The 15,734-nt window shown below is 29.8% G+C and overlaps 2 protein-coding genes across 13 annotated transcripts in view; one reads left to right on the top strand and one right to left on the bottom strand.

The window, feature by feature from the left end:
- Positions 1-15,734, top strand: part of Clc-a (chloride channel protein 2) — a 49,649-nt gene that overhangs the window by 27,752 nt on the left and 6,163 nt on the right. For 10 of the 12 annotated variants that reach the window (XM_072891745.1, XM_072891739.1, XM_072891748.1 and 7 more), the window contains 3 exons: positions 22-5,557; positions 6,624-10,303; positions 11,558-11,792. In XM_072891745.1, the coding sequence (XP_072747846.1) occupies positions 22-198 (177 nt within the window). In that variant the 3' untranslated portion in view covers positions 199-5,557; positions 6,624-10,303; positions 11,558-11,792. The remainder of the gene's footprint in view (positions 1-21; positions 5,558-6,623; positions 10,304-11,557; positions 11,793-15,734) is intronic. The other 2 variants (XM_072891740.1, XM_072891738.1) reach the window with 2 other exon arrangements.
- Ninab (neither inactivation nor afterpotential B) lies at positions 2,021-7,949 on the bottom strand. The gene is made up of 10 exons (XM_072891765.1): positions 7,828-7,949; positions 7,456-7,721; positions 7,229-7,375; positions 6,921-7,065; positions 6,665-6,815; positions 6,190-6,419; positions 5,914-6,096; positions 5,405-5,833; positions 5,174-5,272; positions 2,021-5,102 (listed from the first exon to the last, which is right to left on the bottom strand). Exons 1-10 carry the CDS (start codon positions 7,942-7,944, stop codon positions 4,932-4,934), a joined length of 1,938 nt encoding a protein of 645 aa, XP_072747866.1. The 5' UTR covers positions 7,945-7,949; the 3' UTR covers positions 2,021-4,931.

Below are 15,734 nucleotides of genomic sequence, written 5' to 3'. Positions count from 1 at the left end.
AATGAAAACTTTATTTTCCAGCTGAGGAAGTCTATCGAAGACGCGAACGCCGGGATTTTGCCGATGCATCCCGAGTCGCATATTGCCGAGTCGATTTCCAGCTTGGCAAAGAGCGAGACGGATACAGAGAGTAACAAAAACATTAGCGCGATGAACTCCATAGGCTCAGTAGACTGCGAGAAAGTGGATAAAGTTTAAAAAAGCCGAACTGAGATAAGTGAAAATTTTGTGATAGCCACCACGTGGCCTGAATAACGCGAGTTTTACTGTTTTACTAATCCTTATTCTCTTCCTTTCGTGATTATTCGCGCGATGGATTCGAAGTTACACGCAATCGTATAACAATATCAATTCTTAAACATTTCTCTCTCGTACTTAAACGTAAAATGAATAAAATATCGAAGAAGTCCCAAGAAAAGATGCGAATGTGCGAGATATTAGAGAGAGTATTAAAATTTTTAAATTTTATTTTAATGCAATATCGAATGATATTAACTAATAATAAGTGACATGATTGCAGGACATGTTGTTCGCGTTCGCGATTATAATAGATTATTATTTTTATCAAATAAATTTAAGATTCGATTTTTCGATGAACGATTGACATAGGAAAGCGTATCGTGGAGAGAGAATTTATTTTTCCATTATATTTAGATAATTAGGATAATTTGTACGCGCTTACATACATGATGTGAGAACGCGCACAAAATCGGTCACTTTATCAATATGCGATAAGTGCTCGAAATATTTGCTAAATTATAATCAACATAAATGAATCGCGCATTTTGTCAAACGTCAATTGCAACGAGTCATATTCGGACTCGCTAAATTTCCTATCTTAGTTGAAGACTCGAACTAAGAATATAAGTTTACGAATATGCTGTGAATTACAAATCTATTGTTATGTAAGGTAAGTTTCTTTTCTTTTTCCAAACACAAAAGTCTCGGCAGAGTGAAAGTGACTCGAAGTGCCAAACATAGTGCGACACTGCACTTTCCTCCGGGACACGAAATGCATAATTTATATTACGAATCGACGTTGATTTTATATGTAAGATTATTCAGGAATTTTATGTCAATGCTCCCTTATTGTTAGAAATTATCTGACCATGGTTGTGCCAGACTATTATTTATTAATGTATTTGTTAATTAATATTATTTAAGATGAAATTACTGTGTTATAGAAATCAAACTTGGCAAGAAAATACCAACACAATTCTCTTTCACTCTCTACGTGATACTTACATAATGTAAAAGCAATCAAGATGAGTGTTTTTCAATTGTCTTGGATTTTAAGAGTAATTCTCTAACTTGCATTTATTCTTGTTGAATATAACTATTCAACTTGCGGAAATTAAGCGCAATGAGTTTTACTTCTTATTAATAATCCAATTAGCATGTGAAAATTTGTAAGATTATATCTTTCAAATTTTCACAGGGAATTTGCAAAGATTGTATCCTTATAAACTCAAGTTTTAATATTTCATGTATATCAAAATGAATATTTTCGTAACTCGCTGTTAGACAGACACAAATAGGAAATTAGATAAACTATTATGTATGTCGCAGAGTTACCATTCTAGTAATTTTACTCAGTAGAGACAATGTGTCATCTTATTGATATCTGTTACTTTTTACAATACTGTTATATTTTAGCTAGATTTAATTTTGGCGATATTTAATGCATGTCTTACATTCCACTGAACAAAATTCTCACCTCATTAGATAGTACATACATTACATCGCATCGTCACATTATACACTGTGTCACAATGACATTGTTTGCCATTGTAAATACACTACGCGCATCGTGAAAAGACATTAAATAATTTATTATATCTATATGTTCGACAATATTGTACATATATCAGATTCCATTTTTTTTAATATTAAAAAATTAATAACAAAAGAAGAAATGTTCTTGCAAAGTGTATATGATAGTATTACATGTGGGCGAGTTTCGCCTAGGTATAGAATAATATAAGTATAGAATAATATCAGAATAACATTCGATTATAAATTTGATATTATAATTCGTTTTATTTCAATTTACGACACAATTTTTTTTACATACATAAATATTATATTTGACACCAAATTATATATATACATTAACATTACATTTGACATCAATTTTATATATACATATTTCAAAAAGATAATTATATTTACAAATGAAAATAATTTGCTACATCGCGACTTTAAATACTTTAATAATGATAATAAAGGATATAGTGGAATAAGTATGGCAAAATTGTCCTCCAAGATGATCGACATAGTAGCTGGAAGTAACTTATAAGGAACAAATGCGTTATGCAATATTTCAGTTTTCCAAATCTCCTCGTTACGGAGGTGAGTTTGGAAAATTAAAATTTTTTATATCTTACGATCGATTACAGATAAATGCATGAAAAAATATGCATAAAGGGAAACGTCAAAGAAATATTATATATATATATAACAAACTATTTGAGTGACTCTCTTGAAAAAAATTGAGAATAAATCTTGTTTTATTTTATTTATGTAAAAAAATGATCAACTGGTTCGATTTGGTAGAACAGATTAAAAAAATGAAAATAACAACTTACATGTTTTGTTATTCTTTAATCAAATAAATTATTTGATTAATTATTATTTTTACATAAAAAATATAACATTTTATACTATAACAAAAACTACATATTAAAATTACATTTACACGGAGAAAATTTTATATTAAAAATTACTATGGTACATATTACGTCAAATGGTACCATATTACGTCAATTACGTCAATTTTTACAGTTTTATATAGCATTTTAACTTAGAATGATCTTAATGGTCCACAGTTACTACATACCATAGTAACTTTTAATATAAAATTTTCTCCGAGTAGTATTATAATTACAGGAATATTTACATAGGTATTTATATATAAAAAATAACAAAAGTATTAATTTCTATTTTGCAATGTTTTTTTGCTATTATCATTTATAACAGCATTAATATTTTTGCTACAAAACATTTTAGATAATATTTTTGTTGATTTCAAAATTCGAAAAAAAACGATCATCTAATAAATAATACATAATTACAACAATATGAGAACAATTAAGGTTGTAATTCATAATCGCATGTATATTGTTTAATTCCTTTGTAAGTTATTGCAATTTGGAATATATTCAATATAATAACGAACAGCGATAATTTTTTCTATTAATATGACGTGATCGAATTTTTATTTTTATAATGTGGTTAGTGTTTTTTTCAAATAGGTATTTCATATTCGAAATATTATCTTTCCAATAGTATTGCAATTTGGAATATATTCAATATAGCAGCGATAACTTTTTCTATTAATATGACGTGATCAAACTTTTATTTTGATGATGGTGTTTTTTTCAAATATTTTATATTCGGAATATCATCTTTCTGTTATTATTTTTGCTAAATATGATACTGCGTGAGAAAGTTGGTATAAATCAATAAATAAAATTTTGAGATCTTTTCTAGACAATTCCGCAAAAGTTATAAAATCAGATACATTTATAGATTCAGTTACAGATTTCATTTCATAAAAATCGCTTGAGAAAGTTGTTATAAACCATTAAATAAAAATTTATCAAAAGATCTATTAACCCGGATACAGATTTTAAAAATTTTTCGGAATGATCTGAAAAAGATCTCAAATTTTTATTTACTGGTCTAAACCAACTTTCTCAAGCGATTTTTTGTAAATAAAATCTGTAACTAAATCTATAACTGTATCCGATTTCATAGATTTTACGAAATTACCTAAAAAATATTTCAAAATTTTATTTACTGATTTATATGAATTTTCTCAGTACATATTTAACAGAAATGATAACAGAAGGATGATATTTCGAGTATATATAAAATATTTGAAAAAAACACTAATTACATATCATCAAAATGGAAGTTTGATGATGTCATATATAATATATTAATAGAAAAAGTTGTCGCTGCTATATTGAATTCCAAATTGCAATACTTATAGAGGAATTAAATAGTACACTTACGATTGTGCAAATGGCAACCTTAGGTTGTTCTCATATCACTGCAATTATATATTGTATATTATTATATATTGTATATTATATATCATATTTATTTATAGACGGTTTTTTGTCCATAATTTTGAAACCAGTAGAAATATTATCTAAAATGTTTTGTGGTGAAAATATTACTAGTGTTATAAATTATGATAATAAAAAAAACATTGAAAAATAGAAATTAAAACTTATTTTGATTATTTTTTATATAAATATATTTTAATTATTTTTTATGTAAATATATTTTATATGTAAACACTCATGTTATAATAATAAATGTAATTTTAATAGGTAGTTTTTGTTATAGTACAAAATGTTATATTTTTCATGTAAAAATAATAATTAATTAAATAACTTGTTTGATTTAAAAATAACAAAACATAGGCCAAATTGCTATTTTTATTTTTTTTAACTTTCTATTAGATCGAGTTAATTGGCCAGTTTTTCATATAAGTAGAATAAAACAAAGATTATTCTCAATCTTTTTCAAGAGGGTCACTCAAAAAAAATTCTCTATATATTAAAAAATCTTTAAAAAAATCTTTATTTTCTTATGCACTAGCTTACTATATAGATATCTGATAAAATATATAATGTTCCTTTGATGTCTCTCTCTTTATGCATATTTTTTGTATTCAATTATTTATAACCGATCTTGAGATATAAAATATTTTAATTTTCCAAACTCACCTTCGTAACAAGAAGATCTGGGAAGGTGAAACATTGCACGACACATTCGTTCATTATAAAGGCACTATGTTAGATCTTATTTTCGGAGGCAATTTTGCCATACTTATACCGCTCTTTGATCATTTACCGAAAGAGTATTTTGATTAAACAACATTGTATATGTTTAACCGACAGTCTTTTTACACTCGATTACTTGTCCAGATTGAACCAACCGTGCAAGCATTTAGGAACTGGTCCAGGCGTATCAAAAGTAGCTCTCGCAATTTCCCTAAATGTCACAGCATCCAAAATTAACAGACCAACCCGAGTCTCCTTTTCCGCCCACACGATAGAGCTTACAACCACACCGTCATCCTCGTCCTAGACAGAGAAAGTAAAGATAAAATAATCGAACTACTTTTATTTTTTTTCGTTCAAATAAAACTTATTACCTTTCCGTTCGGATTCGGTACGAAAATTGGTTCGCTAGGATAAACACCCTTTTCCTTCCACATTATCTTGGTTTTTCGGAAAGTATCGACCTTGATCAGCTATAAATCAAATTACTGTTATTTATACTGAATAAAAATATATGTTTCGCACATCTCTGTATCGCGCTCAATTGTATAAAAAAGTACATTCAACGCAGTATAATTAAAAAATTTGATTTTTTATATACTAACCGTTCCGGGATTGTCCAGATGCATGTCGCAGGAGATGGCGTAAAAATATCGATACTCTTTACCGAGGTGAGAATCCGTGTTTATTCGTGGAGTCTCGCAACCGACATCGCAGAGAAGCTCCGGCTTTACGAAGATCTTGCCATCAAGAAGCAGGTGAGCAGCCGGCTTCTTCTGCAGAGCACTTCTGTGCTCATCTTGCCAGTATCTGGATTTTTCATTATACTTGACATTGTTCGTATCATCTATGACCTCGAGGTCCGTATTGTAATCGATATTGATTGTATCGAACTGTAAGTTCTGATGCACCGTTTTAATCGTAATGAGATTATATTCCGATGGTGTATCAGGATGCAGTTCCTTCATCGGAAGAACGAAACGCAATGGCCTGGCGCGAAACAGTCTTGCAAAGTCGGCGTCTTTGTGCATATTCTAATTAATTAATAGCAGAGGGTTATTTAAAAATCATCAGCTTTATGTAAATCGCTCGCGGAAAATTTGCAAACCCTTACCTTCATTGCATCAATATACATGTACTCCAACATCTTCGGATCCCGATAACAGCATATGTCGAGCACAACGTACTCCCTATCGAGGGTCTCGAACTGATTAATGACGTGAAGGTAAAAAAATGTCTCCGCGACGAAAGTTCTCATTAGTTGACCCGTTGCCCTCGAGATAACATGAATGAGCGTCTGATAACCGAAATTAAATATAGTTTAATTTTTTTTACTGATAATTACGTAATTTAATTAACGATTTTTTTATTAATATATGTGAAAACGTACGCTTTCATTTTCGTGCCACTTGAAGCAATTTATCATCGGGTCTTTTCTTAGATGAGTAATCGTCATTGCGACGAAGGAGATCGCCAACGGTTGTTCTACGATAATAAAGTAATTGTCGGTGATACCAAAAGTGTGCATGTACGATGGATTCAGCAGCCATCTACTCGGCACACTGGCCACGATCGTTGCTTGATCGAACATGGACTGTTCTCTCTTCTCTCCAGAATCATCTAAAGAGTCATAAAAATTGAATTCAAATTACATAATTTGAACATTCAATTTAGCAATAATGTCTCCCTTCAATCTATTTCTTTTTCTAATAAATAAGAAAAGAAATCGAAACATATACAATTTTCTCAAATATAAAATTAATTTTTCTACTTTTAATTAATGATTTTGGTTGCAATTAACTTTATAAATCTTTTTTTTTTCAGAAATTGCTGATCTCCACTTACTTATATAAAAAATATCTTACCAATAGTCACGCGATTAGGATGGAAACATACGACATTGTATTGAGGTCCAAATGGCGTTATACTCATTCCTACATTATAAATCGTACCGTCGGCCATAACATGAGGATGTGAGGTATGATTTACGATGTTAACATATTTCGACACGTTTATCTGCAAGCAGAAGAAAATAGCTTAAAAAAAAATTATTTTATTTTATTAGCACAATATTAGAAGTAATTTGTAAAATTAATATAAAAAACATTTGAATATTTATACCCTGCCCGTTGTTTCTAAAGTCTTAGGATCAATTCTGTGCATCACTGGTGCTTCCGCGAATGTGTAATATTCATCACCGAAGGGATACACCGAGATCATGGAATTGTCCGATACTTCATCATTTGATTTGAACACGGCGGCTACCCTATAAAATTAAAAGAAAAGTTTTATAATAACAAAAAAAAGAAAAAACATAATTTATGTAAAGCACCGCGCGAGAGATTAATATATAATTGTCTCTTCGAACTAAGCGTGATATTTATGTTTTAATCACAATTATCTTGTCTCACTTTCTCTCTCTTTTTCACCTGCGAAAAATACTGTGACAAGGATCTGGCGTCGCGCAAGTACCGAACTCGGTGAATACTATCCTCTGAGCAGTCATGTTTCGTTTATATACTTCGGTTTGAACGAACCGTCGTTGATAGGTGATGTTTCCGTTTGCGATACGAAATCTGTGGAATTGATTCGTATATTAATAAAAATTATCGTTTATCCGCGAAGTTACTGTGTGATATTTTTATATAAAGCGCACTTATGCAACAGGGCAGAACTGTCGAATAGATGCTGGTAACAGTATTCGCCCACTTTCAGATTACCCGGACCATTCCGCAACAGGGTGCCTGTCAACCACTTGGGGATGCTACCAGTGATTTCGCTCGATCGGAGTGGTTCGATCACTTCCTCTTCGCAGCTCCTCATCCACACCGAAGGGTTACAATTGGCATAGTAACATTTCTCATGATCGCCTGTCGCGTCATCATCATCCGGTATTCCATTTTCCTGTATCTCATTATCATGCTGCAAATAAAATAATATTAACGCATGTAAGTTAACTTTATATAATTTTTTTTACTTAGTTATCTGTGACATTTTTTCATATAACTAGAGGTTATCGGAGTCTTACATGAAATTTAGTTTGCAGTAATTTTCCACACTTTGTATCCTCAAAATTATCCAACACATTCGACGTATGGGATAATGATCCATTGAGTGATGTTATAAAATAATTAACATACTCCATTTTTGGAATTTCTTCTTTTGTATGATAGAATAAATTTGATTATATTTAATTAGAGCGACTATCAAATTGTATTAATTATATTATTCGAAATTTAATTTAATATTTATTTTTATTTAAACATTAAACTTTTACTTTTAGAGCCAGATCCATTAATGTTTAGATACTTTCGAATTTTTATTCAACGATCTCATATATTTTTAATATCTATTTTCAGTCACTCGAACAGAAAGATACTCCAATATTTATTATTACGTATTTAAAATCGGATTTATTATAATTTATAATTGCGTTGCGAAAGATACACATAATTTTTAATTTTTATGTAAAAAAATATTTTGATCACACTCCTTCCTCCTCCTCATCCACGACGACGTTGTGATTAATCGCCGATTCCGATACGAGCGGCCTCAAAATCGAGAAGAGTATTTGATACAGTCTTAGTTGTGTAAAATCCATCATTCGCGACGTACGTTTCGACAGCGAATGGCATTGCCATGCACGGATCTGACTTTAAAAGCGACGCTATCCCTTTGACATTGTTTTAATCAGATTTAACGAGCAATACTAGTTGATCGAAGCCCCTAATCGGCTCACTCACGTGTAGCATTTGCCCGACTTATCGTATTCACGTGGAGAACTGCGAACACGTGAATGCAAGTCAAATGCACGACATATTTTTTTCTCTATATCGGATTAACTCTAAGAGAAATGTAAAAATTCGAGAGAAATTGTTAAAAACTAAGCAATCAATAAAGAATAAAAATCGATAAAGATTATACAATAGTTTATTATATATACATATATATATATATTTATTGCTTATACGGGGTATTATTTTGTAATAATATCAATTTTTTCAGAGATCAGAAATTTATTCTTGGAAAACAGAAACAATTGTATATTTTATTTCAACAAAGAAAAAGTATTACGCTCGTATTATTTTCTGATAAACCTTAAGAAAAGGAGATCCAACTCCTACGACCTTGACCTTGGCATATGTTGTCAAGGCCATGACCCTAAGTAACATCCAAAAGGTTTTAGGCGTCGGTGGTTGTTTACAAAAAAAGTTATTATTAAAAAAAGTTTCATAAATAAGATATAATTTTCTCACATCATGTATTCATTTAATGAAGCGTATTTTTAATAGATGATCTATTTATTTAAATGTAATACATTGAATTTGCTAATCATACTTATTTTTATAATAGATTTATTTACTTACTGCCCCGTAATACAATACGTACTACACATACGTATATACTTCAAAAGTCTAAGGTAGACTGCGGAACGAATGTATAGAATGTAGAGAATATTTTATTAAGACGTACAACACAACAGGAAACTCACAATAACTAAAGCGATCATTTCAAGAGAAAATTTATATTATTATGACTGATGTTGACTGTTGATATTATCATAAGTAAACGTGATTATGTAAATGAATTGAATAAATAAAATAAATAGATACGTTAAGAATACGCTTTCTGAATTGTATATGGTACCAAAAATTATATATAATTTGCAAAAATTTTTTTGTTTATAACTTTTTAATAAGCAACGACCGACGGTTAAAACCTTTTGGATGTTATTTAGAGTCAAGACCTTGACACCATATGTAAGGTCAAGGTCATAGAAGGTGGGTCCCTTTTTTTTAAGGTTTATCCTTTGTAGGAAACTTTACCGGTAACTATCGGGAACTCAGGTGAAGGATTCTTTCAATAAGGTCACTCGTATTTGCTCACTAATTCCACAGTTTAATTTTCTGAAGACTTGTACAACTACAAGTGACCCGAAGACTTCTCTCACCAGAGTCTCCGCTCCTTTCTTTTATGCTTTTATTCTAATCGGTGCCACGTAATCGAGATATCGGGCGCTCGCCAATGACCGATCAACACGTCATTGATAATCCTTATCGCGCAAGCTCCTGCCTAAGCGATCTATCTCCTGGCCTATCGGTTGCCTTATTTAAAGCGATCGCAATCTTCGATACCTATACGTCATCGATTCGAGCTTTACGCGCGAAACTCTCGGAGTACCCGCTCCGTGGGTCTCATTCGGCGGATTCGTTAGCGGCGCTCAACGCAAAATTAATTAACTAGCTATTTGTCTTAATCTTACGCCTTTATATTGAATTATTTTTTTTTTCTATTAATTATTTATTTTACCGACTGTTTACGCTAAACAGTACAGTAAACAATTTACAGAGGGCATCATAATTCACTATTTGGCTCGTGCGCCACTATCTTTATATTTCTTATTCTCCTTTGGAAGTGAATACAACGCACAAAGTTTAATAAGCGTTCTCTACGAATAATACTGCTAATTAAATATCTACTTAAGATTATTCACACCATTACATGTAAGAATATATACTTATTTTCTTTCATAGTAGTTATGATAATAAGCAGAATTACAATGAATAAATAAAATTTCAAGAAAATACGATTAACATTTCTCTTGTAATGCAATAATTATTTTTAAATAACTATAAGCCGCAAATATGACTAGATGGCTTTGAGATTTTATTTGTTTTGACTGTATCTGTCATAGAATATTTCCTTCGTTCATTATTTAGCGACATTTAGCTATATGTTAAACCAAGTTGTTGTCGAACAGAATAAATTAGAGTAACACGACATAGTTTATATCGTAACGCGACACGTAATAAATCACGCACATTTCATTAAGTCTCTTCACTTCAGTGATATTTTACTGGGACAGTTATTTGTTTGAGACGCGTCCATTATTTATCGATTAAACATTTTTTATCACAAGCATATGACTGATTATTTGTATCATGTGTGCTTTTTGACTTTTCTCTGTACTTGACACGTGCAGAGAAATGCGTGCGATATAAATAGACTAGAACTGTAATCGATTATAATCATTTAGTTTTAGTCGTCCATTAGTTGCATATCTTTATTTTCTCAACATTTGCACATGATTGCATAAGAAATGGGATCTCAAATTTTATATGCCACAACGCGTAAAACGTCACGCAAATTCTTAACTGATTGTATAAATATAATCTTGGAAAAAAATTTATGACAGCAGCAGACTCGCATCTCATCCAAGTCACATTTGTTTTCGTAAATTTTCAAATAATATTACAAAGAAATAAAAAATACCTCATAATTTTTTAAAATAATATAAAAGTATAAAGAAATTTAACAAGATATAATAAAATTAAACAAGATATAGAGGCAATACAAACGGAAATTTTAAATATATACAAGTCGATTTTAAAAATCACAAACGCAAAAAGTTTAATTGAAAAAATGATGAAATTTACATATAATAATAAATCATGGAAAAATATAAAGTTCAATAAATTATAATACCTATTAGAGTTATAAATATAGTAAGTCCGCGCAATAGAAAATTAGTCTTAAATATAAAATATAGTGACTAATTGTATATGTATTATTATAATTTATTCTCTTTATTATTTTTTTTATATTCCTGCTTCTCTAGCTCCTCATTATATTTTATTTCATAATTTTTCCTAATATGCACTGAATATAAAAGCTCTTTTTTTAATTGATTATGTATTTTTTTTCTTGGAAACATATACGGTTATTATGCACGAGTTTATCACCTCTTTTTGTTGTAGAAAAACAGGTCCTTGATGTTGCACTGCGAAGACGGCCGCTGCTCGATTGCAGCAAATCCTTGAACATTCCGGCAGAATGACACAAAGATGGTGACATCGGTAACGTTGTCGCAGAGACAAATACTGACGATGATTTTTTCCCTGAGCACGATCGGATTCGCAGACATTAGCATAATCACAAAAGGAGTACGATGACGATCCAGTCTGCTCAACATACTGACCAAAATTATTTGTGGTACGTTGTTATTATTATTATTATACAATCTAGAATTGTAGCTTTTTTGTTACACATTTTTTTTCTTTTCCTTGGATTACCAAGAAAAAGGAAACTGCTAAAATGCAAAAAATAAAGAAGGTGTAAATGAAGAAAACTTTTAATGACAATTCTTTGATCAACTTGCAATCAAAATTTTTTTTAATTTATGTTTATTTATTTAGATCATGTTTATCGAAAGATCTAACAATAACTAATTAAAATTTAAAATTTAAAGATTCCGAAATATAGATACAAAGTATTTATTTAATTATTTGTATACTGAAATAATTGGTATATGTATGTGTATGACATTTACACGCTCATTGAGAAGTATCATGTGGACGTATGTGATATTTAGATATTTTATTATTGAGACTGGATTTAGGACATCTACCATAAGAATTATTATTGTACCATGACCAGATAGAGCCTTTTTCACATATTGCATAAACATTCTTATTACACTTGCGATAAGAACAATGTTACTAAATATAAGCATATGTGGATTATATACGTAGACGATTCGCAAAATCAAGATAAGAGCGAAAAGACACTTGCGACACTCTTAACATTTTAATTACAAAAAAAATACAAAAATCTAAAATTTTTTAAAATTTAATTATTTTTTAAAATTAAATATTCTTAATCATTATAGTTCTTAATTATTAGATGAATCTTTAGAAGTTATGAAGAATTAGAAATATTAATATTAACAACACAATAAAAATTTATAATTTTAGTTTTAGAAATAAGAAAAATAAATAATCGCATTAAAAGCTATTTCCATTTGAAAGACTTTTTAGACTTTTGACAGCAAAAGCTTCTAAAAATTTAATACGATCAAAAAATCAAACATCAAATAAGGAATATTAATGTATAATGTCTCGATTAATTGAGATCAAGATCTCAAAAAGATAATTGATATGTGGGAAGGAAAAAAGCTATCACAAGCTTCTTTCACTGTCTTCACTCCAATGCATTCTAACAAAATTCACACTGTGATCTTACGCGAGAGAGATTTACGAGTCTAAATGTACAATGCGAAAAATATGGGGTATATTGGGATGGCGAACTGCCTTTATTACATATGTCAGATATGTTAGAGATGTGTATTCAGTTTCTCACGCATGCGAGTCACACCACGTGCAATGCGTCTCCGTTTGTCAATGTTTTGCGTGGGGCACGAAATGTATTGTTTACGTGTGCGCGAGCACATCGCACATGCTCTCACCACGTGGCAGTCACGTGCTGGCGAGGCGAGATACATGTCACGTAGGCGCGAGCGCGCGCGGCTCGCGCCAATGAAGTCGAATTAATGCCACTAAATATACCCGGTGGCTGGAAAACAATGTAACTTTTTTCTTGCACGGATAACTTTTACATTACTTTTTCCCGAGTTTCACGGTATTTTAGATTTACGTAACAACTGAATTAAATAAATTACTTTAAACGAAATAATATAACTATTATAATAATCATTGATTTGCTTAAGTTCGAGAAAACGTCAGTAAGAAAACAATGTATTTAAAGTAGATAATTCGGATAATATCTATAAAAATAAGCATGATTATCTTTTTTTATAATACAGATACTCTCTATAAATCTAAATAATTCATAAATAATCCATGATAATCAATTCTTTTTTACAATGCATATACACACGGTAGCTTTCTTGGAAATAAATAGGTACATTGCATGCACTGATATATTTATTACTGCTAATTTTACTCTTGTTTTATTTTACACGTCTGTTCCAATTGTAAGATTCAACTTTTTCTGCTTTTGTTTATATACTGTTCTTCTTAGAAAGTTGAATACAATCATCATTGAAAATACAAAAATACAAGAAAGATACTTGGATCTTAATTTTTTTATCGATTATCGCGTATAATAACAAAGTTGTATGTTCACACAATCTTAAAAATATATTGATAAGATACATTTAATTTTTTAGTACAATAAGATTAAGCCAATAGCGGAAGATTCTCGTTTCAGTAAAGAATCATGACATCTATCGTCTCTTGACGTCAAATAATAGACATTTTTTCTTAAACCTCAAAATCATTATTTTTAGAATCCTACCCATATAAACAATACATAATATAATTATGTAATATAATTACGTAGTTATTACTACAATCGCTAACAGGTATCAATATATTTAACACATCTTTTGTGTATTTCAGAATGGTGTTAATAAAATTAATATTGTAACTAAATTATCATTCCATAATTCGTGTAGTTAATTCATTTGAATGATTTCTCAAATACTGCAATCGGTGCATGTTTTCTGTTTGCGAATAACGAAGATTATATGGGATTGAAACGATATTAACTCTGATCGCATAAATATCAATTTCCAAAAGAAATCTCTCGTTCCATTCGAATTACCCAGTATATATAGAGATATCCTATATTCGAAAGGACATGCACTCTCTTTCATGTATAGTAGTATTTGTCGCGTGACGATGAGTGGCTTCCTTATAACGAGGTTTCAAGTCACGTGCACATGGGTCAATTTCTATACTTTTATCGAATTGTTTACTCACTGTATTTAAGAAGATTGCTCGGTGTGATTAATTAATGGTGGTTATTCGCGTGAACTTGTACCAATTAACGATCAGAGAAAGAGAGAGAGAGAAAGAGAGAGGGAGAACAAACGATGCAATATCGAATCTGGCTTCATTTCGAGCTTCTCTATTGCGTAAACGATAATTAAAATTGTATATAGAAAAAGACACTATGCATATAAGCGTGTCAAAGATAGGAAACCGAAGATAAATGAGTAAACTTTTTTTATTAATTTTTCACAATTATGTTGCAAGTAGATTGTAATTGTTTATAGACTGATAAAGATATTTCTTACATTCGCGCACATTACCTTTTATATGTTTTTTTAACGAGAACAACTTGGAAACTCTTTTTTTCTTTCGATAAATATCAATTATTGCTAATTAAATTCGCTTCTCTGAATGAGGTAATATTTATGCCCTACTTGAATAATCAATTAAAATTCGAATTGCATATGTAAAGTTGGCGTTTTTTTTCATTTCTGATAATTTGTATAATTAAAAATACTAGTATTTAGAAAAATATAATTTTGCAATGCAAGTATTTTATTTGAATTCAAATTGTCAAGTTAATTAAAAAAGAAATATCTTGTTATTTCAATGATGAATTATGTGATATTTTTTATCCGATTATCATTGCTTAACAAACCAATAAATTATCAATTTTCTGTGTGTATATTTTTCTGTCCAATAATTTTATTTAGCTACACACTATTGTATTAATAAATTTAATCTACTATTATATATTATATTAATATATTTATAATCAGGCGCACGTGTTTCTTTTTATTTTTATGTTTTTTAATTATTTCATATTATCATTCATAAATGCAATTGAAAATGTATCAATATATTATTCAATTTCAATGATTATGCAAAAGTATGCAGTTACTGACGAGAAATCAAAGATAATATGTTAATTGATAATGTTCAATGAATTTATCGTCCAATTTAATACTTCATTTAATTCTCCTTTATAGGTCGATATTATTTGTTTAATATTACGATTACCATTTCTAAACTTTATATATATTACCGCACAACTTAACACTAGCATTTTAATCGTTCAATTATACATTAAATAATAAAAAACATAATTTAAAATCGTTGTTACTCATTGTGCGATTATTCAAATAAATAATTATTTGTATTAGAGTGCAAAGAAATGATAATAAGATAATAAGTCTATTCTTTTGAGCTGAAATGATACTAGTTCAGAGTTTATCTTTTTTGCTCCGCATTGGAAGGATAAAACTAATGCAGCCAATTCAGTTAAAAAGAACAGACTTATGTCTCTTTAATAATGTATAATATAAGTTGTATTGTAATTACTGTTTATGAGCTTTATATT

The sequence above is a fragment of the Anoplolepis gracilipes genome, chromosome 5, assembly GCF_047496725.1.
Source record: "Anoplolepis gracilipes chromosome 5, ASM4749672v1, whole genome shotgun sequence".
Taxonomy (NCBI): domain Eukaryota; kingdom Metazoa; phylum Arthropoda; class Insecta; order Hymenoptera; family Formicidae; genus Anoplolepis; species Anoplolepis gracilipes.
The sequence above is the reverse complement of the archived record's forward strand: the minus strand, read 5'-3'. Positions and strand labels throughout refer to the sequence as shown.